At 43.6% G+C, this 23893-nt stretch overlaps 1 protein-coding gene across 6 annotated transcripts in view; it reads left to right on the top strand.

Moving 5' to 3' along the window:
* The window catches only part of MCC (MCC regulator of WNT signaling pathway), a 517969-nt gene that overhangs the window by 172606 nt on the left and 321470 nt on the right, over positions 1-23893 (top strand). Inside the window, exon 1 of one of the 6 annotated variants that reach the window (XM_073551696.1) lies at positions 1932-2346. The exons of 4 other annotated variants lie outside the window; for them this stretch is intronic. In XM_073551696.1, the coding sequence (XP_073407797.1) occupies positions 2305-2346 (42 nt within the window). In that variant the 5' untranslated portion in view covers positions 1932-2304. Of the gene's footprint in view, positions 1-1931; positions 2356-23893 lie in introns of those variants that run through there. One more of the 6 variants, XM_073551695.1, reaches the window with a different exon arrangement.

The following is a 23893-nucleotide window of genomic DNA, read 5'->3' as shown; positions in this document are numbered from 1 at the left end:
TGGCTGAGAAACAGCCCCACAGCATGATGCTGCCACCACCATGCTTGACTGTAGGGATGGTATTCTTGGGGTCGTATGCAGTGCCATCCAGTCTCCAAACGTCACGTGTGTGGTTGGCACCAAAGATATCGATCTTGGTCTCATCAGACCAGAGAACCTTGAACCAGTCTGTCTCAGAGTCCTCCAAGTGATCATGAGCAAACTGTAGACGAGCCTTGACATGACGCTTTGAAAGTAAAGGTACCTTACGGGCTCGTCTGGAACGGAGACCATTGCGGTGGAGTACGTTACTTATGGTATTGACTGAAACCAATGTCCCCACTGCCATGAGATCTTCCCGGAGCTCCTTCCTTGTTGTCCTTGGGTTAGCCTTGACCCTTCGGACAAGCCTGGCCTCGGCACGGGAGGAAACTTTCAAAGGCTGTCCAGGCCGTGGAAGGCTAACAGTAGTTCCATAAGCCTTCCACTTCCGGATGATGCTCCCAACAGTGGAGACAGGTAGGCCCAACTCCTTGGAAAGGGTTTTGTACCCCTTGCCAGCCTTGTGACCCTCCACGATCTTGTCTCTGATGGCCTTGGAATGCTCCTTTGTCTTTCCCATGTTGACCATGTATGAGTGCTGTTCACAAGTTTGGGGAGGGTCTTAAATAGTCAGAAAAGGCTGGAAAAAGAGATAATTAATCCAAACATGTGAAGCTCATTGTTCTTTGTGCCTGAAATACTTCTTAATACTTTAGGGGAACCAAACAGAATTCTGGTGGTTTGAGGGGTTGAATAATAAATGACCCTCTGAATAAACTTTTCACAATTTAAAAAAAAATTAAACAAAGAAATAACATTCTTTTTTGCTGCAGTGCATTTCACACTTCCAGGCTGATCTACAGTCCAAATGTCACAATGCCAAGTTAATTCCGAATATGTAAACCTGCTAAATCTGCAGGGGGTTGAATACTACTTGTAGGCACTGTATATAGAGATGATGGTGATGGGAGTATATAGAGATGGTGATGGGAGTATATAGAGATGGTGATGGGAGTATATAGAGATGGTGATGGGGAGTATATAGAGATTATGGTGATGGGAGTATATAGAGATTATGGTGATGGGGAGTATATAGAGATTATGGTGATGGGAGTATATAGAGATGATGGTGATGGGAGTATATAGAGATGGTGATGGGGAGTATATAGAGATTATGGTGATGGGGAGTATATAGAGATGGTGATGGGAGTATATAGAGATTATGGTGATGGGAGTATATAGAGATGGTGATGGGAGTATATAGAGATTATGGTGATGGGGAGTATATAGAGATGATGGTGATGGGAGTATATAGAGATGATGGTGATGGGAGTATATAGAGATGATGGTGATGGGAGTATATAGAGATGATGGTGATGGGAGTATATAGAGATGGTGATGGGGAGTATATAGAGATTATGGTGATGGGGAGTATATAGAGATGGTGATGGGAGTATATAGAGATTATGGTGATGGGAGTATATAGAGATGGTGATGGGAGTATATAGAGATTATGGTGATGGGGAGTATATAGAGATGATGGTGATGGGAGTATATAGAGATGATGGTGATGGGAGTATATAGAGATGGTGATGGGGAGTATATAGAGATTATGGTGATGGAGGTATATAGAGATGGTGATGGGGAGTATATAGAGATTATGGTGATGGGAGTATATAGAGATTATGGTGATGGGAGTATATATAGAGATGGTGATGGGAGTATATAGAGATGGTGATGGGAGTATATAGAGATGATGGTGATGGGGAGTATATAGAGATGATGGTGATGGGAGTATATAGAGATGGTGATGGGAGTATATAGAGATGATGGTGATGCCGGGAGTATATAGAGATGATGGTGATGGGAGTATATAGAGATGGTGATGGGAGTATATAGAGATGATGGTGATGCTGGGAGTACCCACAGCCGTGTGTGACCGTGGAGTGGCAGGATTCGGCGGAGGACCTGACCTGCCAGTGTGTGCAGCCCCCTCCTCCTCCTCCCCCCGTGTCCCTGCACCGCCTCTCGTTACACGGGGCCGCGGGCAGCAGACGGCCGCTTCTCCTCACACCGCACACAGCTATGTGAAAGTTTCCCTTCTGCGGTGGCGGCAGGAGCGGGTCCTCAGTGCATGGAGCCGGCCGCTGTGTGCTGAGTGCGGGCTCATGTGTGCGGCCGGCGGCAGAAGTTGTGCGGGGCTGGCGCGGGGGATGTGCGCGGCTCGTCCTGCTGCTCTCCCATGTGTGCGCTGCCATAGAGGCAGGAAGTCTGGCTGCAGCCATGAGCGCCGGGCTGGAGCTCCCCTATGGGGACGACTGCGAGGTGAGTGAGGTAAGTGCTCTCCTCAGCTGGGTGCTGCCTCTGTGAGTGATGGCAGTGCTGGGGACTTGGCCAGTGTGTGTAGCCTTATGGCGCCCCCCCGCTGCTGTCACTGTGCCCTGCAGGGTCCTGGGTGGCTCCCAGGTACATGTCACTAATGAGACCCCCACAATGGCTGTGCTCCATGTACCCGGCACTGTGCTCTCCAAGAGAGAGACCCTAGAACTCTTCCCAGTCCTCCGTGCATTGCCCGTCTGCACTGAGCTGTACAAGTACCGCACACATGGACTCCAGCCCTGACCAGAGAGGACGGGGATCTGGGGGAAGGGAACGGAAGTTGGTGCCTTGGGGAAGTTTTAGTCTCTGGAATATTAGAGTGCCTTCATCTCTCCAGATTTTATGCGTTCCTTGGATGTGACAGTCGGTGATGTGCAGAGTGCTCCGCAGGGGCGTCACGTGGCCCCCGGTGACCTCTTAGCTCCCATACCGGACGTGTGCGGAGAGTGCAGCGCCGGTTCCTGTATCTGTGCAGCTGGGACTTCATTAGTATAAGCGGACTGTGAATTGTTTCTACTGTAAAGTTCCTAGATGTGGAATAATTCAGGCCTTGTCGTCCGCCCGCTATGTGCCTCCTCTGACAGCAGGGAAGCGCTGCTCCTTATATCCGGGCTCTGATCCTGAGGCTGTGTGCACACGCTGCGGATTATGTGCGGATTCATCCGCGCGGATTTTGTACAATCCGCAGGTGAAACCGCAGGTCAAAAGACCTGCGGTTTTACCTGCGGATTGCTCTGCGGTTTTGCCCTGCGGTTTTTCATCTCCTCAATGGAGGAGATGGCAAACCGCAGGAGAATCCGCAGAAAGAATTGACATGTCAATTCTTTCTGCGGATTGAAAACCGCAGATAATCCGCGCGGAAAATTCCGCATCGTCTGCACTGTGGTTTTTGATTCCCATAGGGAATCATGGTACTGTACACCGCAGCAAAAACTGCTGCGGGTCCGCAGCGGCCAAAACCGCTGCGGAACCGCAGCAAAATCTGCAGCGTGTGCACACAGCCTTACACCGGCTTCTTTCTCACAATCTTAGGATAACCTTGGCAGCCATGTATGGTGCACGGCGAGGTCCGACACCATGTATCAGGGGTGCCGTGGCTGGGCACTGGCTGTAATGACCACTTATTCCTCAGATCTGGCATTAATCTTGCTGCTCCGCTGACGCGTCAGCCAATAATGCAGGGGTGGGGAACCTCAGGCCCCAGGGCCATTTACGGCCCTCAATGACCTTTTATCAGGCCCCCGGGCAGATTCTCAGGGACTGCATTCTTGGGCAGGGAGCTGTATTGTGATTGCCACAAGCTCACTAATTTCTTCTTGCTCTGTTAGCACACACACGCAGTGTTCACTACTGAACATTGAAGGGCATGCAATGAAAGATTAAGTCATGAAACCAGTGCCAGAGTCAGGATGTACTTTGGGGGCGGAGTTTGTACGGCCCCCGAAAGATGGTATAAATATCCAAATGGCCCTTGGCAGAAAGAAGATTCCCCACCCCTGCAATAATGTGTCACCATCTGCTCAAGGTCACAGAGAAAGTGATGCTTTCCATCAGATCAGAGGCTGTATATGGGTGTACTAATTTGTGAGGAGTCCCTGACAGTGTTTGACTGGAGTTGAACTTTAGGAGCATGTGTCCCCTATAGGGAGAAGGACTGCAGAACCTCTTGAGTGCACATTTATCTGCTCACTGTGGTGTTGCTAACACCCATACCCCGAGCCTCCACAGTCACATAGTGCGGTAGTTATCCTAGGAGTCAATAGGGATGTCGTTCGCTTCACCACTTTTGCCATAAGTAAAGATATATTTTTTGTGCCGCTTTAATATAGGTGACAACCCCTTTAGGTTGGTGTTAGACTGCGTTACAGAATTCACTAAAAATGCAGAGCCGAGACATAAAACCTATAAATCCCAGACTAGATTAACAGTAACCTTTACCAAGACTTGCTTTCTATAAGCTAGACTGGAGACATGTCAGGGAATATCTTTTAATATCGGGGAAACTTCTTAAGTTTACCCATCTGTGGGATTGGAGATAATTTACTGATTCTGAGTATTACTCCTCTTCATTCATTGTCTATGGGACACCCGTAGAAAGCAGAGGACAGAGCGCAAATTTTTCCAGCAGTTCCATAGACAATGCTTGATGGGCGCTTCACTCACACGATGCTCTGTAGAAAGATGATAAATGTGGAAATGCTCCCAGCGATCAGTAAATATCTCTCGTCTTATGAACAGAGAATAATTTTTATTGTAGGGAAGACTTGAAAATGTACAACATTTATTAAGAAGTACCCCAAAATAATGTGGTGCATCTGTTGGCTGTGTAATATGTGGTTGCTATGCGCTGGCGTAGATTTCAGCTATAGTTTATACATTCTGTGGAGTTTGTTGAAGTAGATTTGCTGTGCTACAATTGGCCACGTGCCTTTACTAATTACCATACTTAGAACTAGAAATAACCAATGTTGGGTTAAAGGGCAAAATGTTGTAATAAAGTTTTCAATTCTATAATACTAGAAAACTGGTGAAGTGAGACGGTCAAATTCCCCCCCCCCCCACTCCCCCAATGTTTCCTTAGGGGTTGTTCACACAGTAGGGATACACTGTGGAAATTTCCAGCCAGATTTTCCTGGAGGAAAATCTATAGTTTAACAGTAAGATTTTAACATATCTCACCCATGCACTTCATAAAAAACCTGAAGCTGAATATGCATGTAGATTGATGCACGGTGTAGATCTGAAATCTGCATGATGTAAATATCTGCTTATGTATATGACATCCACAGCAACATCTGGGATGTGGATTTTTCAGCTAAGGCCATGTTCACATTTGCGATTTTGCTACTTTTGTATGTAAATTTTATGTTGCATTTTACAGGACCAGCAAAAGCTTTGAGATTTCAGAAATCTAAGGCCTCTTTCACACTTCAGTTGTTTGACGTCAGTCAAAATCCGCCGTTTTTATAAAAAAAAGCGGATCTGCCATTTTTTTGGCAGATACATTTTTCCCCCCATAGACTTGCATTAGCGGCAGATTTTGACTGATGGTCATCCGTTGCATGCGTTTTTTTTTTTTGACGGATCCGTTTGAATTTTAGCGTCCGCTTTACAGATCTCATCTCTCAAGAGCTGGGTCCCGAGATCCCATCTGCGCAAGCGCCGTTGGCCATTTTTTACCGGAACTACCGCACACACAGGGGAACCGTGGGAATGCCGGGGCTCTGGCCTGACGCACAGTGTCGGCAGAGCCCCGGGCAGCGCCGAACACACCCACAGTACCGCTGGGCACTGGAGACTCCCGCAGCACCGTCCAGCAGCCGCCGGACGCCCCCTGATCACGGCCTATGGTAAGGCATGTACGCTTTGTAAGACGCACCCCCACTTTCCCCCAAAATTTTTGGGAAAAAAAAGTGCGTCTTACAAAGCAAAAAATACGGTAAGCACATTGATGTATAACATCACCACTTACGTGACTTAGTGGAACGTGGTGTACTCAAATTTTATTGCGAGTCTGATTTTTCTCTTTATAGGTATATTTTTGAGTAAAATGTAAATTGCTCTTTTATTCTTCAACCCTGGCAAAAATTATGGAATCACCGGCGTTGGAGGATGTTCATTCAGTTGTTTAATTTTGTAGAAAAAATGCAGATCAGACATGGCACAAAACTAAGGCCAAATCAAATGCCAACTTTCTGGCTTTAAGAAACACCGAAAGAAATCAAGAATAAAAAATGTGGTAGTGAGTAATGGTTACTTTTTTAAACCAAGCACAGGGAAAAAATTATGGAATCACTCAATTCTGAGGAAAAAATTATGGAATCACCCTGTAAATTTTCATTCCCAAAACTAACACCTGCATCAAATTAGATCTGCTCGTTAGTCTGCATCTAAAAAGGAGTCATCACACCTTGGAGAGCTGTTGCACCAAGTGGACTGACATGAATCATGGCTCTAACACGAGAGATGTCAAGACAAAGGAGAGGATTATCAAACTCTTAAAAGAGGGTAAATCATCACAAAATGTTGCAAAAGATGTTGGCTGTTCAGTCAGCTGTGTCTAAAATTTAGACCAAATACAAACAACATGGGAAGGTTGTTAAAGGCAAACATACTGGTAGACCAAGGAAGACATCAAAGCGTCAAGACCGGAAACGTAAAGAAATTTGTCTCCAAAGCAGGAAATGCACAACAAAACAAATGAAGAACGAATGGGAGGATACTGGAGTCAACATCTGTGACCGAACTGTAAGAAACCGCCTAAAGGAAATGGGATATACATACAGAAAAGCTAAACGAAAGCCATCATTAACACCTAAACAGAAAAAAACAAGGTTACAATGGGCTAAGGAAAAGCAGTTGTGAACTGTGGATGACTGGATGAAAGTCATATTCAGTGATGAATCGCGAATCTGCATTGGGCAAGGTGATGATGCTGGAACTTTTGGTTTGGTGCCGTTCCAATGAGATTTATAAAGATGACTGTCTGAAGAGAACATGCAAATTTCCATGTGGGGCTGCATGTCAGGGAAAGGCAATGGGGAGATGGCTGTCATTACATCTTCAATAAATGCACAAGTTTATGTTGATATTTTGGACACTTTTCTTATCCCATCAATTGAAAGGATGTTTGGGGATGATGAAATCCTTTTTCAAGATGAGAATGCATCCTGCCATAGAGCAAAAACCGTGAAAACATTCCTTGAAAAAAGACACATAAGGTCAATGTCATGGCCTGCAAATAGTCCGGATCTCAATCCAATTGAAAATCTTTGGTGGAAGTTGAAGAAAATGGTCCATGACAAGGCTCCAACCTGCAAAGCTGATCTGGCAACAGCAATCAGAGAAAGTTGGAGCCAGATTGATGAAGAGTCGTGTTTGACCCTCATTAAGTCCATGCCTCAGAGACTGCAAGCTGTTATAAAAGCCTGAGGTGGTGCAACAAAATACTAATGATTTGTTGGAGTGTGTTTTTGTTGGTTTGTTTTTCATGATTCTATAATTTTTTCCTCAGAATTTAGTGATTTCATATTTTTTTCGTCAGAACTGAGTGATTCCATAATTTTTCCCGTATGCTTGGTTTAAAAAAGTAACCATTACTGAATACCTCATTTTTTTTTGTTGATTTCTTTTAGTGTTTCTTAAAGCCAGAAAGTTGCCATTTGAACTGACTTTAGTTTTGTGCCATGTCTGTGATCTGCTTTTTTTCTACAAAATTAATCAACTGAATGAACATCCTGCAAGGCCTGTGATTCCATAATTTTTGCCAGGGGTTGTATAAACTACTGACAACATGGCTCCTAATTTCCAAGCACTAAATTTTGTATTTATTTTCAGAAAATGAGAAATGGTCAAAATAACAAAAAACTGCAGTCCTTTCAGACCTCAAATAATGCTAAGAAAATAAGTTCATAATCATTTAGAAACAACAATACTAATGTTTTAACTCTGGAAGAGTTCAGAAATCAATATTTTGTGGAATAACCATGATGTTTAATCACAGCTTTCATGCGTCTTGGCATGCTTTCCACCTGTATTTCACACTGCTTCTGGCACAATAATGTAAGCAGTTCTTCTTTGTTTGATGGCTTGTGAATATCCATCATCCTCTTGATTACATTCCAGAGGTTTTCAATGGGGTTCAGGTCTGGAGAATGGGCTGCCCATGACAGGGTTTTGATGTGGTGGTCTCTTAATTTTTGCCAGAGGTGTATATATAATACCCTATTACAGAAGGGTGTAAAGATCAAGAAAAATTGGTATTTACATCCAGCCAAAAAGAGGTATGTCCAGCACTAGTTGTGGGGAGAGTCCCTGCCCATGGGCTAAACGTGCTCTTGGTACATGGCTGGACCTTACCTTTTTGGAGGTAAACTCGTTCTTTATCAGATAGCAATTGCACTGCATTCGGTTGCTAGGTGTGAAAAATCGCATTGTACTCACATGACACTCGCATTACAGTCGTGCGACTCTCGGCAGTGAGAATCGGACTTTTTTATACGGTTAGTGTGACTCCATCCTTACCAGCAGCACTCCACAACTGTTCTCTACACCTTGTGCATGAGATGTTGTAAGATCTCATAGACTGCATTGATCTTGTAAAAAGCAGGGGCTGGAATGTCTGCGGTGTTTGCGCCCAGTCGGTGCCCTTAGTAATGGAGCAGCTGGATGTGCTCAGTTACAGAGCGGAACTGCACAGCTCCATCAGCTTTATAGTGGCCACAGCCGGGTACTGCGCGTTCATGCCTACTCATGTGAATCCCCCGCTGCGGCCACTGTAGTTGATGAAGTTGTGTGGTTCTACAAATAGTTAATTACCGTGTAGTTATTATGATTTTTGCCGCCAACAAAAGTCGCCATGCTGTCCTAGCTTTAAGGCTGGCTGTTAAAGTAAAATGAGATTAAACTTTTCAAAGAAAACCCACCTTATATAACACACATTCCTGGAGTGAGGGACATCTCCCTTATATTTTTACATCATTTATGAGCAGCAGTGGATCTTGTTTTTTTTTTTTCCTCTGGTTAAGTCCTTTGTTCATATTTCATCATTTTATCTTTGCTGCAATGGAAATCCATCTGTTTATGCTTCCAGTGACCCTCTAACGAATTGTGGATATCCGCTAGCATTATCAAGCAGAGCTGCGGTGAAAAGCATGGAGGAAGGACGGGACAACATCTTGATGTAGCAGGAGATGGATTGGCAATGAGAATGACCAGTCCTGCTGTGTTCTCAGTGTGTATCAGGTCCTGAGTGGGATCGGTAACGTGATGATGTGCAGCGTGTAGCTCCATTTTGCACGAGCTGTGGAATAGTACAGTGGAAAATGGAAAGTAAATGGTTTAGGACCGAGTACATTCCTTTTGTTATTTCCAGATGGTTACAGGATATCTTGTCGGCAGCGCTGCTGGGTGACATTGGGAATGACGCACGAGGTTCTGGTTGGCTGCTGAATGCTCATTTACAGGTGAAGCATTGGGACAGGCAGTGATAGTGTGCAACGTGAAATTGCTGGAAGAGGGTGCACTCGCCATAGACCTGCATGCAGAGTGACCTTTACTATTGTCAGGCGACTGTAGGGATGGGCTAGACACTGGTTACATAAGTCATGTGGGGAAGGACAAGTCTGGAGTGGATTTTTATTGCATTTCTGTAAGGCACTTTGTGACTGCAGCGGCTGCATCCAGTTCTTGTAACCTAGGATTTACGTTTTGAAGATAATCTTGAACACAGGTTAAAGCAGATCTGTCTTAGGGCTCATTGACATGACCGTATTTTTGGTCCGAGTACTGTCCGTGCAAAAAATCGGGCATTACTCAGACCGATGTTATTTAATGAGGAATTGTAGATGAAAGATTTTGTTTCAGTGATTGAGTCTGTATGCCAAAAAGATTGCAGTATGAACTTGTTTCTTCCATAAATTGGATGAGATTCACCCATTCAAGTCTGTGGGTGCGCAAATAAAATTGGATACCATACAGAGCCACAGTATAGCATCCAATTTTTACGAATACATTGCAATTCTGTTACATAGGACAGTACACACGTGGTCAAAATTGTTGGTACCCCTCGTTTAATGACAGAAAAACCCACAATGGTCATAGAAATAACTTGAATTTGACAAAAGTAATAATAAATAAAAAATCTATGATAATGAACAAATGAAAGTCAGACATTGCTTTTCAACCATGCTTCCACAGAATAGGCTGGACAAAAATGATGGTACTCCTGAAAATAATGTGACAAAAAGGACATGTTATATCAATGTGTGTCCACTAATTAGCATCACAGGTGTCTACAATCTTGGAGTCAGTGAGTGGGCCTGTATAGAGGGCTACAGATACTCGCTGTGCTGTTTGGTGGCATGGTGTGGATCACACTCCACATGGATCAGAGAAATCGAAGGAAAGAGTTGTCTCAGGAGATTAGACAGAAAATTATAGACAAACATGTTAAAGGTAAAAGTAATAAGACGATCTCCAAGCAGCTTGATGTTCCTGTGACTACATACAGTTGCACATATTATTCAGAAATTTAAGCTCCATGGGACTGCAGCAAACCTCCCTGGACGAGGTCGCAGGAGGAAAATTGATGACAAATCAAAGAGACGGATAATACTATTGGTAACAAAACAGATTAAAGGAGAACTTTAAGCTCAAGGAACATCAGTGTCAGATCGCACCATCCGTCGTTGTATGATCCAAAGTGGACTTCATGGGAAACGACCAAGGAGGACACCATTGTTGAAAAAAAAATCATAATTCTGGGAGGATGTCCTATGGACAGATGAGACAAAAATGGAACTTTTTGGCAAGGCACATCAGCTCTATGTTCACATATGGAAAAATGAAGCATATCAAGAAAAGAACACTGTTCCTACTGTGGAACATGGAGGATGCTCTGTTATTTTCTGGGGCTGCTTTGCTGCATCTGGCACAGGGTGTCTACAATCTGTGCAGGGCACAATGAAATCTCAAGACTATCAAGGGATTCTAGAGAGAAATGTGCCCAGTGTCAGAAAGCTTGGTCTCAGTTGCAGTTCATGGGTCTTCAACAGGATAATGACCCAAAAACACACAACTAAAAACACCCAAGAATGGCTCAGCATGGCGTTTCTTCAGTGGGAGACTTGTATGACCAGGGGACCTTAAAGTCTTTTGAACAGTTACAAGCCACGCATGATATTCCAAGATCTCAATTTTTTCACTATCTGCAGCTGAGATCGGCTCTTCAGTCACATATGAGGGATGGGGGTGTGGACCGTACTATTTCGTCTTTACCTTTGATAGGAATTCTTAACTCGCAGGGTCCCCAGGGTCTTATATCCTCCTTGTACACATATATGCTGTCAGTAGGGGCAGAATCGGCCATAAGCTCTACAAGGATGAAATGGGAACGTCTCATCCCTGATGCGCAAAGAGAGGAGTGGGAGGAGATTCTGGAGTCTCCGATTGGAGTATCACCATCTATCAATAACAGAATGATACAATTGTATATAATAAATCAATCATATTTGACTCAGTTGCGACTTTTTAGGATGGGTCGGCTTCAATCATCACAATGTATGCGATGTCACTCGCCAGATGCTGATTTTATCCATATGGTGTGGCAGTGTCCCATTATCCTACACTACTGGAAAGAGGTCACCACACTACTGACGTCCTTGATGCAGGCCCCTGTCCCTCTAGAGCCATTGGTTTGCTTGTTTGGGGTATGGGAGCAGGAGATCTGGGATCGATATGCTGGGGTCTTCTTGCGCGAGACGCTGTTTATGGCACGGAAAGTGCTGGCACTGAGGTGGATGGGGGGCTAAGATCCTTCCTTTAGATTTTGGATCAAGTTGGTGAATTCGGTTGTTCCATATGAGCGCACGTTATATCACAATAGGGGATGCCCGGGGAAGTTTGAGAAGATCTGGGAGAGGTGGAATTCCTCTCACCTTACTCTACAAAACTGAGACATCACGCACGACACAACGTGATCTAGGAACCAAGCTGCGGAAATAGTAGATGTTAGTTGAGATAGTGGTAGACGTAGTTTAGGAGTTCTAGTTAGCTCTTACTGTTACATGACAAGGTTTGTGAAATTTAAATTAAAGTGATATATGTATGGGGAAACACAAACAGTTATCCTTTAAATATGTTCGGATGGAAATGTACACATTACCTTGTTTATTTGTGAGAGTGTGCAATTTCTTTGTATTCTGTTATCACAACTCATTGTGTATGATGTGCATCCTTTGTACTCTGGTGTTTAATAAACGAATTAAAAAAAAAAAAACACCCAAGAATGGATAAGAGAAAAACATTGGACTATTCTGAAGTGGCCTTCTATGAGCCCGGACCTAAATCCTATTGAAAATCTTTGGAAAGAGCTGAAACATGCCGTCTGGAAAAAGGCAACCTTCAAACACGAGACAACTGGAGCAGTTTCCTCTTGAGGAGTGCGCAAAAATACCTGTCGAGAGGTTCAGAATTCTCATTGACAGTTGCAGGAATCATTTGATTGCAGTGATTGCCTCAAAAGGTTGTGCAACAAAATATTAAGTTAAGGATACCATCATTTTTGTCCAGGCCTATTTCATGATTTTTTTTATTTTTTACAAAAATTCTGTGGAAGCATGGTTGAAAAGCAAAGTCTGACTTTCATTTGTTCATTTTGATAGATTTTTGATTTATTATTACTTTTGTCAGATTCATTAAATGATGGGTACCAACAATTGTGACCACATGTGTAAATGGTCCTGTAAGTGATTAATGGCTGCTGCTATAAAAAAAAAACGGATTGCACATTTATGACAAGTAACAAAAACAAAATCGTCCCAATTTTCTTAATGAAACTGAAAATTTTTTTATATGCACGTGTGAACCTACCCTTACGTAAAGCATCAGAGAAGTCTGTCCTCGTACTAGCCAAAATGGCAAAAAAAAGAATGCAGCAGACTCGATAGGTGATGTGGAAGGAGCGCTCGCTCATGACATTTTAATTTCACAATTCCTGCTTTTAGTACATTTTCATTAAAGTGTAATTACACTTTTGGGAGACTTTTCAGATTTTGTCATTTGTGTACATGAGGAATAATTCCATTACTTGTATTCTGCATACTTAGTAGTTTATCTCAATATCCCGAAATCCTCAGCTGTGAGCCTGTGCTCATGTTTCCCTCCAACTCCATTCTCCATCCCCTGCACAGACCAAAGACCTACCGTAATTTGATCTATAATCGAGGACAGAACTATACACAAATTTGAGCAATTTGTGAGAGTGATCTGTGCAGGAGACAAAACATGACCTATCATTACCATTATTCTTTATTAAAGTATAATACAATGTATATAATATATACACATTTATCTATATACATATGTATGTGTGTGTGTGTGTGTGTGTGTGTGTGTGTGTGTATGTATACAGCTCTGGCAAAAATTAAGAGACCACTGCAAAATTTTCAGTTTGTCTGATTTTTCTCTTAGTAAAATGTAAATTGCTCTTTTATTCTTTAAACTACTGCCAACATGTCTTCAAATTTCCACGCACTAAATTTTATTTTTATTTTCAGAAAATGAGAAATTGTCAAATTAACAAAATATGCAGTGCTTGCCGACCTCAAATAATGCTAAGAAAACAAGTTCATAATCATTTAGAAACAACAATACTAATGTTTTAACTCAGGAAGAGTTCAGAAATCAATATTTTGTGGAATAACCATGATTTTTAATCACAGCTTTCATGCGTCTTGGCATGCTTTCCACCAGTCTTTCACACTGCTTTTGGGTGACCCTTATGCCACTCATCATACAAAAATGTAAGCAGTTCTTCTTTGTTTGATGGCTTGTGACTGTCCATCTTCCTCTTGATTACATTCCAGAGGTTTTCAATGGGGTTCAGGTCTGGAGATTGGGCTGGCAATGATAGGGATTTGATGTGGTGGTCCTTCATCCACACATTGATTGACCTAGCTATGTGGCATGGCGCATTGTCCTGCTGGAAAAACCAGTCCTCAGAGTTGGGGAACATTGCCTGAGCAGAGGGAAACCACTGTTTTTCCAGGATAACCTTGTATGCGGCTTGATTCATACGTCCTTTGCAAAGATTAATATGTCCAAATCCAGCATTGCTGAAGCATCCCCAGATCATCACCGATCCTCCACCAAATTTCACAGTGTGCGCAAGACACTGTGACTTGTACGCCTCTCCAGGTCTCCATCTTACCATTAGATAACCAGGTGTTGGGCAAAGCTGAAAATCAGAATCATCAGAGATTACCTTACTCCAGTCCTCTATGGTCCAATCCTTATGGTCTTTGGCAAACTTCAGCCTGGCTCTCCTTTGCTTCTCATTGATGAAAGGCTTTTTTTCTAGCTTTAAATGACTTGAGTCTTGCCTCTAGGAGCTTGTTATGACCTGTTCTTGCCATGCACGTCACCCCAGCTGCCATTTGCCATTCCTTTGTGTAGGTCACTTGATGTCATGCTTGATGATGGTCATCCCAGTTAGTGCTGAGTCGTTTTCGCCCTCTGCGGGTCTGTAGCTTTGTTGTATCCAATATCTGCTGCTTGACCTTGTTGTAGTGGACTGCCATCTTAGAAATTTTAAGGATGGAGGCAACATGACGCTCCCTGTATCCCTCTGCTAGTAAGGCCAGAATTGAGCCCTTCTTTTTCTCACTCAAGACTTTTCTTTTCAACTCCTTTTGGTCCTTTTGCATGGTTAAAAGTTATTTTTTCATTCCTATTACTTTTGGGATATTACTAGCACTTGTTTTGCCATCCAGCTTGTCCTATTGCAAGAGGATTGTGAACGCCACAGCAGGGTTTTTTTTTTATACTTTGTTAAATAAGTTCTGGTTCAGGTGATCACCTAATCAAAAGCACATTAAGTAGAATGAGGTATACTCTGGTTGGAATTCAACTGACACTGGAATGGAATGGCTGTCAGACATGGAGAGAAGCTGATTTTTATAAAACTGTGCAGCGGTCTCTTAATTTTTGCCAGAGCTATGTGTGTGTGTGTGTATGTGTATATATATATATATATATCTGTAATTATAGTGCTGTAAGCGTCACTCTGTCCGAAGCCTTTATAGACTGCGCAAGCGCGACGCGCCTGCGCACTCTGCTCCAGACAGAATGAGGCATCCAGCGGTGAGGAGTGTGGCGCTGGAAATGGCGGTACGCGTACACACTGCATACCGCTATCTCCGGCGCCATACTTACATTCTTACCTGACTGGGAGGAGCGTTGCCGTGGCGCTGCTCTTTGGCCGGAGACCGGGGCAGGAGTGCGGCCGGAATCGCACATGCACATAGCGTGATCCGGTGCAATTTTACTGAAGGCACATTTGCAGTGTGTCTTCAACAATATGGCGCCTGACAGCGCTATGGGCATGTGCTTACTCCGGCGCCACCCAACCTCCAGCAGAAAGTGACAGCGCTGGAGCACAGGAAAGAAGGGTGAGTATAAATGTTTTTTTTGTATGTGTGTAGTTTAATGGGGGGAGGGGGACCATTCATATCAGGATAAGGGGGGTGAGGGGACCATGTATACCAGGATTGGGGGGTGAGGGGACCATGCATACAAGGATAGGGGGGTGAGGGGACCATGCATACCAGGATTAGGGGGTGAGGGGACCATGTGTACTAGGATGGGGGGGGTAAGAGAACCAGGCATACCACAAAAGGGGTGTGAGGGGACCATGCATATCACAAAAGGGGGTGAGAGGACCTTGCATACCACGAAAGGGTGGTGAGGGGACCATGCATACCAGGATGAGGAATAGGGTGCCATGCATACCAGGATTGGGGGGGTGAGGGTACGATGCATACCAGTATAGGGATGAGGGGCCATGCATACCATTATATGGATGAGGGGGCCATGTATACCAGGAGAGGGATGAGGGGTGCCATGCATACCAGGATAGGAGGGGGGCAGCACATGCCAGGATGGGAGACCACATACCAATAAAAACGGGTTCAACAGCTAGTGTGTGTGTTGTATACATATATACTGCTCAAAAAATAAAGGGAACACTTAAACAGAATATACTGTAACTCCAAGTAAATCAAACTTCTGTGAAATCAGACTGTCCACTTAGGAAGCAACACTGATTGACAATTAATTTCACATGCTGTTGTGCAAATGGAATAGACAACAGATGGAAATTATTGGCAATTATCAAGACACTCTTAGTACCAAAGCTTTCCGGCTGATGTTTTGGTCACTTTTGAATGTTGGTTGTTCTTTCACACTTGTGGTAGCATGAGACAGACTCTACAACCCACACAAGTGGTTCAGGTAGGTGCAGCTCATCCAGGATGGCACATCAATGCGAGCTGTGGCAAGAAGGTTTGCTGTGTCTCAATGTAGTGTCCAGAGGCTGGAGGCGCTACCAGGAGACAGGCCAGTACACAGGAGACGAGGGGGGCCGTAGGAGGGCAACAACCCAGCAGCAGTACCGCTATCTCCGCCTTTGTGCAAGGAGGAATAGGAGGAGCACTGCCAGAGCCCTGCAAAATGACCTCCGGCAGGCCACAAATGTGCATGTGTCTTCAAGAACGGTTAGAAACTGACTCCATGAGGATGGTGTGAGGGTCGACGTCCACAGATGGGGGTTGTGCTCACAGCCCAACACTGTGCAGGACGCTTAGCATTTGCCAAAGAATACCAGAATTGGCAAAGTCGCAACTGGCGCCCTGTTCTCTTCACAGATGAAGGCAGGTTCACACTGAGCACATGTGACAGACATGACAGAGTCTGGAGATGCCGTGGAGCGCGATCTGCTGCCTGCAACATCCTTCAGCATGACTGGTTTGGCAGTGGGACAGTAATGGTGTGGGGTGGCATTTCTTTGGAGGGCCGCACGGTGTTGGGCTGTGAGCACATCCCCCATCTGTGGGAGTCGGGCACTCCGACCATCCTCATGGAGTCGATTTCTAACCGTTTGTGCAGACACATGCACATTTGTGGCCTGCTGGAGGTCATTTTGCAGGGCTGTGTGTGAATTCTGCTCCAAATAAAAGAAAAACTCCCAGTTTCATACCTATTCAGTGCAGTTCGATGTGGGCTCCATTTGTTGCCCTACACACATCCAAACTTGTAGTTGCATGATGTCACAGACCTGGCAGTATATTAATCAGAGTTAAGTTTATCAGGGGTTAATCTGACTGGGGGCTCAGAAACAGCTTAAATGAGTTTGTGTTGTTTGACTGGTTCTTATCTCTCCTCATGAACAGGTTTGATATGACTGGGCCACAGAAAGGGCGCCAAAACGTAAGCTATAAAAGTCCACCATGACTTTACGTACACAGTGTGAGTGTGTGTGTATTATATATAGATATACACATGTTACTGTGTAATGGCTGTCTCTGTTCATGCATGAACATGATCATACCACATCTTCTGGGCAAGGGAGATAGCACAACTGAAAACGGATATTATAGTATGTGGTCACAGCAGATTCTTTCTGTGAGGTAAAACATTTCGCTGCCTGAATTTAAAGGGAACCTCCATGTAAACGAACGTTATTAACCTGCAGATATGGCGTTAATGTGCAGGTTAATGGTGTTCTGACACCGTTCTGCGCCCGCACTGAGAGCCCTGCTGCCAGGAGGAAATTGATTTCCCCCCCCCCCCCCCGGTCAGTGTTCGTCTTCCTGTTGTAGGGGGTGGCATCACCGCGGTTTCTGTCACCGCTGATCTAGAGCCGGCTGTCAGTCAGTGCTGGGGGTGCGATTCAGCCTCTGATCTGTATACACTGTGCGGTGATTGAAACCATGTTGGCACCACACCTATGACTGTAAGTCGAATGCTGTTGGGGGACTAAAGTTCATTTGCTCCTGATGGCAGGGCTCAGTGCGGACGCCGTATGGTGTCAGAATGCTGTTAATGTGAAGATTAACCCCATACCTGCAAGTTAGTAGCGTTCTTTTACATGACGGGTTCCCTTTGACCATCTTGCACCTCTCAGAAAGAATCACCTGTGATCCCCTGCTGTAACGTCTGACTACTTTTTTTTTTTCTCCCCCGGCTCAGGAGCTGTGGTGTGATCAGACCATGTCCCTGTACGGTCAGACACAGCCATTACACAGTAGGGGCACATTTATAAGCTTATCTCAGCACAGGAACATTTTCTGTTAACACATCCAATTGTGGAAATTATTATTATTCCAAGATCTATTGATTCAAATGTAGTTTGTGGGGAAAACCCTATTAATTTACAAATAAGTCAGTGTGCATAGGCATTTGCTTGGCAGTAGATGGCATATTTTGGTTTGCACTTACTACTAACTACTAGTATATTCCTTCAGGGCAATTTCTTAATTTTTGGTAATTGGGGGCTGTGCATATATTTGGAATGATTTCTCTGTGCACTTTCCACCAAAACTGGCAAACCTAAAGCAAATATACAAGAGTTCCTGGCATGAAGAACTGTTTGCAGGCCATGATTACGGCGCGATAAGGGGTTACATAATGATTGGTGGGATTTCCAGAACTTTTCCCAAACGCATTCTGTTTCTTTTATTTTTTTCATACTAATTCAACAACAATAAAAAAACAACTGGTAAATGTGGACATAAATATTTTTGTGATTGCTTTATTTATAAACATACGACTCAAACAGACACACAAAAAAGCATGGTGGGTGAGCTACACAAGTACAACAGGAGCCAGTAGCAGAAAATCTGTGCAAAATGGCAATAACTGAATAAGTATCTGTCAAGTTTCCCAGTAAGGTAAAGCAGGGAGCCGGCGACAAATGATAAGTGCAGTCAATTTGCACTAGGAAATCGAGGACAAAAAAACAAGCGCACAAGAAATCCTCTCCGCTCACCCACTGCTCGTGTCATACTCCCAGACAAAGCTGTTCACTGGGGGTTTATATCGGAATTCAGTAAAGTAATTGTGGAAATATTTCTCCTTCACTGGTTTTTCCCCAGCGTGTGGCAGCTTTGGGGTTAGTAAGAGCGCTCCTAACCAAATTTCAGGCCCCCACAGAGCCTACTTCCCGCCCCCATTACTTCCTCTCTCCCTCAGGCTCCTTAGGGCGTATTCTTGTAATAAGCGGATTCCCCCCAGGATAACAGACAGGATTATAGCAGCTCCGTTCAAGCACGTCTCATCAGCTCCAGAGCACAACCAGGCCCCATTGTGGAGATATTTGTATGTCCGTTTCTTGCAGAAGTTGGGTCCATTTCAGTATCGCACTTGGGTAGATTTAGATCTTATCCTGGCAGATGATGCAAGTCTTTCCCAAAGAAAAATATATGCACTATACTTCATTTACCAGTCCTTCTCTGTACAGGAAGGGATTGCTACACCTCTGCAGGTGACAAGAAATAGTTTTTTTGATGACTGTGAGATCTGAGACTAGCCAAAGTTTCTTACTTACAGTAATATCAGAAGCAAGTCCAATGTGGCGTGACTTTCTGTGGATTTTCAGCACATTTGTGCACAAGACAAGAATTCCACTGAACTTTTTCATCCCAAATGTTTCACAGTTGATTTGAGATCTCTCGCTTCTCTCTGCATTTGCTGCAAATATTTGTTCTCTTGGGGTTGTAGAGAATGGAATATATCAGAGCATAGGTCATCTGCTTATCTAATGAATAATCCGGCCTCAGATGGGGTCATGTGCTTATCAGGCCAATACTGTTGCAGTTTCCTAATTGATTTTGATTGTGTAAATATTCTAGTTTGGTCTTATTTATTTTTTTGGCATCAATGTGACATTGTTCGTTGAGTCAAAAATATTAGAGTTTGCAGTTTTTTTTTATTGAGGAAAACTAGCTGTAACTGCATCTAAAAGTTTCCAGTGGTTGTTGGTTTGCCGTGCACATCGGCGTGGAGGAAATGTATTCCTCCATACAAAACAGCGTCAACTCTGTTATGTTGGTGAATTTTTTTCCTCATCCGCTGTTCCCATCAGTTCAGTCCACAACATTTCTATGCGATTACAGTCAGGATTTTGACTTTGTCATTGCAAAACTTGAATTTTATTTCTGTGTAACCATTCTTCTGTAGAATGTGTTGTGTGCTTTGGGTTGTTGTCTTGCTGTATGACCCAGATTCTCTTGAAATTTAGCTCATTGACAGAAGTCCTGAGATTTTCCTTTATAATTTGCTGATTAATGTCAGCATTGTTTGGTCAGTGATGACAAGCAATCCTGTCCCACGTGTAGCAAAACAGGCCCAAATCATGACACTACCACCACCATGCTTCACAGATATGAGTTTTTTTTACTGTATGTAGTGTTTTTTTTTCTCCATACATAATTCTGCTCTTTTAAACCAAAAAGCTGTATTTTAGTCAGACTTGTCAATTAATGATCCTTCCAGTAGCCGCCTTGGTTGTCAAGATGGACTTTACCGGTTCTTTCCTTGCAAACCTGCCATGAACACAGTGAACTCATGAGCATTATCATTAGCTAATGTGAGAAAAGTGACAGGGTTACCTTGGAGTAATCTATGCTGGTCCACTATTCTTGGGAAGGGTAATAATGGTGTTGAATTTCCTCCATTTGTACACAATCTGAACTCTTTAGGCCTCGTTCACACATCCATGCTACGTACTTGTTCTATACATGCTTTTTTTTTTTTTTTTTTTTACAACACACACCCATTATTGTCTATAAGGGTGTTCACACATTAGTGTTTTTTTTTCACTGACTTTGTATCCCTGCAAAACTCAACAGAGCGCTGACGCTCGGATCACAGTCAGACAGTCTGAGCCGAGTATCATTTGCATAAACGTCCCGATTGTGTCGCACGAGATAACATACGTCGTGTGACCCCGACCTTAGGATTAGTGTAGTTTTAGGTCAAATTTATGCAGAATCATGGAAAATTCACAGGGGTTCACATACTTTTAAGCACCACTGTATAATACTTGTGTGTACATGTAATAAATTGGTGAACTAATTCTCTGCAGCATTCGACACTGTGGATCATCAGCTCCTCCTCACTATGCTCCGTTCCATTGGCCTCAAGGACACCGTTCTCTCCTGGTTCTCCTCCTATCTCTCCGACCGCTCCTTTACTGTTTCTTTTGCCGGTTCCTCCTCCTCTCACCTTCCCCTTACTGTTGGGGTCCCTCAAGGATCGGTTCTAGGCCCCCTCCTCTTCTCCTTGTACACTGCCCCTATTGGTCAAACAATCAGTAGATTTGGTTTCCAGTACCATCTCTATGCTGATGACACCCAATTATACGCTTCTTCTCCTGACATCACGCCAGCCTTTCTAGAAAACACTGGCGATTGTCTAAACGCTGTGTCTAATATCATGTCCTCACTATATCTGAAACTGAACCTATCAAAGACTGAACTCCTTGTGTTTCCTCCCGCTACTAATGTACCTACACCCGACATTGCCATTTCCGTCTGTGGTTCCACTATTACTCCCCAGCAACATGCCCGCTGTCTTGGGGTCATACTTGATTCCGAGCTTTCCTTTGCCCCCCACATTCGATCACTGGCTCGCTCTTGTCATCTGCACCTCAAAAACATTTCTAGAATTCGACCTTTTCTTACTTTTGACTCTGCAAAAACTCTTACTGTTTCTCTTATTCATTCTCGTCTCGACTATTGTAACTCTCTTCTAATCGGTCTCCCTCTTACAAAACTCTCCCCTCTCCAATCTGTCTTGAATGCTGCACCAGGATCATATTCCTCACCAATCGTTACACCGATGCCTCTACCTTGTGCCAGTCATTACACTGGCTACCCATCCACTCCAGAATTCAGTATAAACTTATTACCCTCACCCACAAAGCCCTCCATGGCTCAGCACCACCCTACATCTCCTCCCTTGTTTCAGTATACCACCCTACCCGCGCCCTCCGTTCTGCTGATGACCTGAGGTTGGTATCCTCAATAGTCAGAACCTCCCACTCCCGTCTCCAAGACTTTACACGTGCCGCGCCAATTCTTTGGAATGCACTTCCCAGGTCAATACGATTAGTCCCCAGTCCCCACAATTTTAAGCGTGTCCTGAAAACGCATTTATTCAGACTGGCCTATCGCCTCAACACATTAACCTAACCTATCCCTGTGTGGCAGAGCCAAAAATTTTACCATAACCAGGTTCCCAGCATCATGTTCCCACATGCTTTATGCATCCATTAGCCCTCTGTGTCTGTACTGTTACACACTTAACATTATGGCTGGTCCATACAATCAGGGCAACTGTTACCACCCACCTTTCGTGTCTACCTCTTTCCTCATAGACTGTAAGCTTGCGAGCAGGGCCCTCACTCCTCTTGGTATTTGTTATAATCTACTGTATGTGATTATTGTTATGCTGTAATGTCTATTGTCTGTACAAATCCCCTCTGAAATGTAAAGTGCTGCGGAATATGTCGGCGCTATAAAAATAAAATTTATTATTATTTATTATTATTAACTAAAAGGAGTAAATAGAGAGTCGCACATATTAAAAAATACCTGATTTCTGAGTATATTTGATGGCTGGAGGACATTCCTTGGGAACACTGTACTTCTGTTTCACTTTTATTACAGGACCTTATTTATAGACGCTACATACAGATACAGCATTGTTATCTGAAGAGAAGTGGAATATGATAAGTATTGTATGCTTGTCTCGTGCAGCAGCGGCATAGTGGATGAGCTAGCATTCAGCAATGCAGATCAGGTCGCTCCTGAGCACATTCCTGGTGTCTTATGTGGAAGTAAGGGCTGCTGTGTACATTTCAAAGACAAGCCTCTGGGTGCCTAGCCTCCAACAAATGACTCAAAAATGAGTTTTATCTTGTAAAATCAATGAAACTGCACATCCCTGGAGTTTTCAGATTTTACTATGTTGTTCTGTGATTGTGATCTGCATTCTGAATAGTCAAGAACACAGCGGCTTAATATTTTTACATAAAAAATCTAATTTTGGAGTCAGAGGGGGATGAAGTGAGGATAAAACAGCAACATTCCTGGAGCTTTGGCACATTTGTTTGCTTTTACATTTTGAGTAGTGTCTTATTTAAAAAAAAAAGTTAAAGGTTTCTGTCACAAATAGTATGCGGCTTTGATCGACTGAAACAGTGTCCCATTGAAAAAAAACAAAACAAAAAACCTCTTAGGCTATGTTCACGCGTTGCGTTTTTGCTGCCTTTTTTACTGCAGTCAAAACCTGCTCTCTTGGCAGTAGAGAAGCTGCCTGCAAAAAACAGGTGTTGCTGCGTATTACTGCATTTTTGTTGTCTCTTGTGCATCCTGATAAAGTGTAGTGCCCCCTAAAAAAAAAAAAAAAAAAAAATCATAATCCAACTTTCTTAAGCTTCTGGCATCGAAAACACAGCAAAATCTGATATCTGCGTTTTTTGCTGAATTTTTCTCTTATTTTTTATGGGTGAAAAAACGCTGAAAGAAGTGACATGCTGTAGTTAGCAAAAATGCAGCAGTTTTCTGAATGGGTCAGTGAAAAGACAATGTGTGCATGAGATGTCTGAAGTCTCATAGCTTTTTCGGGTACTGTAAATCGCAGCTTAAAATTTGCATAAAAACACAGCGTGTGAACATGGCCTTATACGCTCCTCTTGGACTGGCACTGTTCTAGCGATGCCTGCACTGCGTCTGCCAGTACATGTGACATTTTGTCTTGCAAGTGCTGCAGATCAGCTGCTGTGAATGGCTGAAACCCAGACATCTAGGGGAGGTGTGAGTGAAGCCTCCACTATCAGCCGATGATTGGGTACAGGTCTCACATGGCAGAACAGTGTCACGACTGCTGGCAGAGGCGGCGCGGAGAAAGTGGGCAAGAGGCTGGAGAGCTGTAAGTACAGGACAAGCACCTGCAGCACATTTACATACAATACAATCTTGATTTTTTTTTTTAAGTCCGTGTCTGTTTATAGCAATCAAACTTATGGACATAATCATCATTACTGGGACTATACATAGATGGCAGATGATGTTAGTTTGAGGTCTAAAAACATTCTGATGTTACCTTTCAGAAGGGCTTGTCGAACCATTGGACAAAATTTCTGCAGTGT

Source organism: Dendrobates tinctorius, unplaced genomic scaffold (genome assembly GCF_039654945.1).
Source record: "Dendrobates tinctorius isolate UK_male_01 unplaced genomic scaffold, ASM3965494v1 ptg000003l, whole genome shotgun sequence".
Taxonomy (NCBI): Eukaryota; Metazoa; Chordata; class Amphibia; order Anura; family Dendrobatidae; genus Dendrobates; species Dendrobates tinctorius.
The sequence above is the reverse complement of the archived record's forward strand: the minus strand, read 5'-3'. Positions and strand labels throughout refer to the sequence as shown.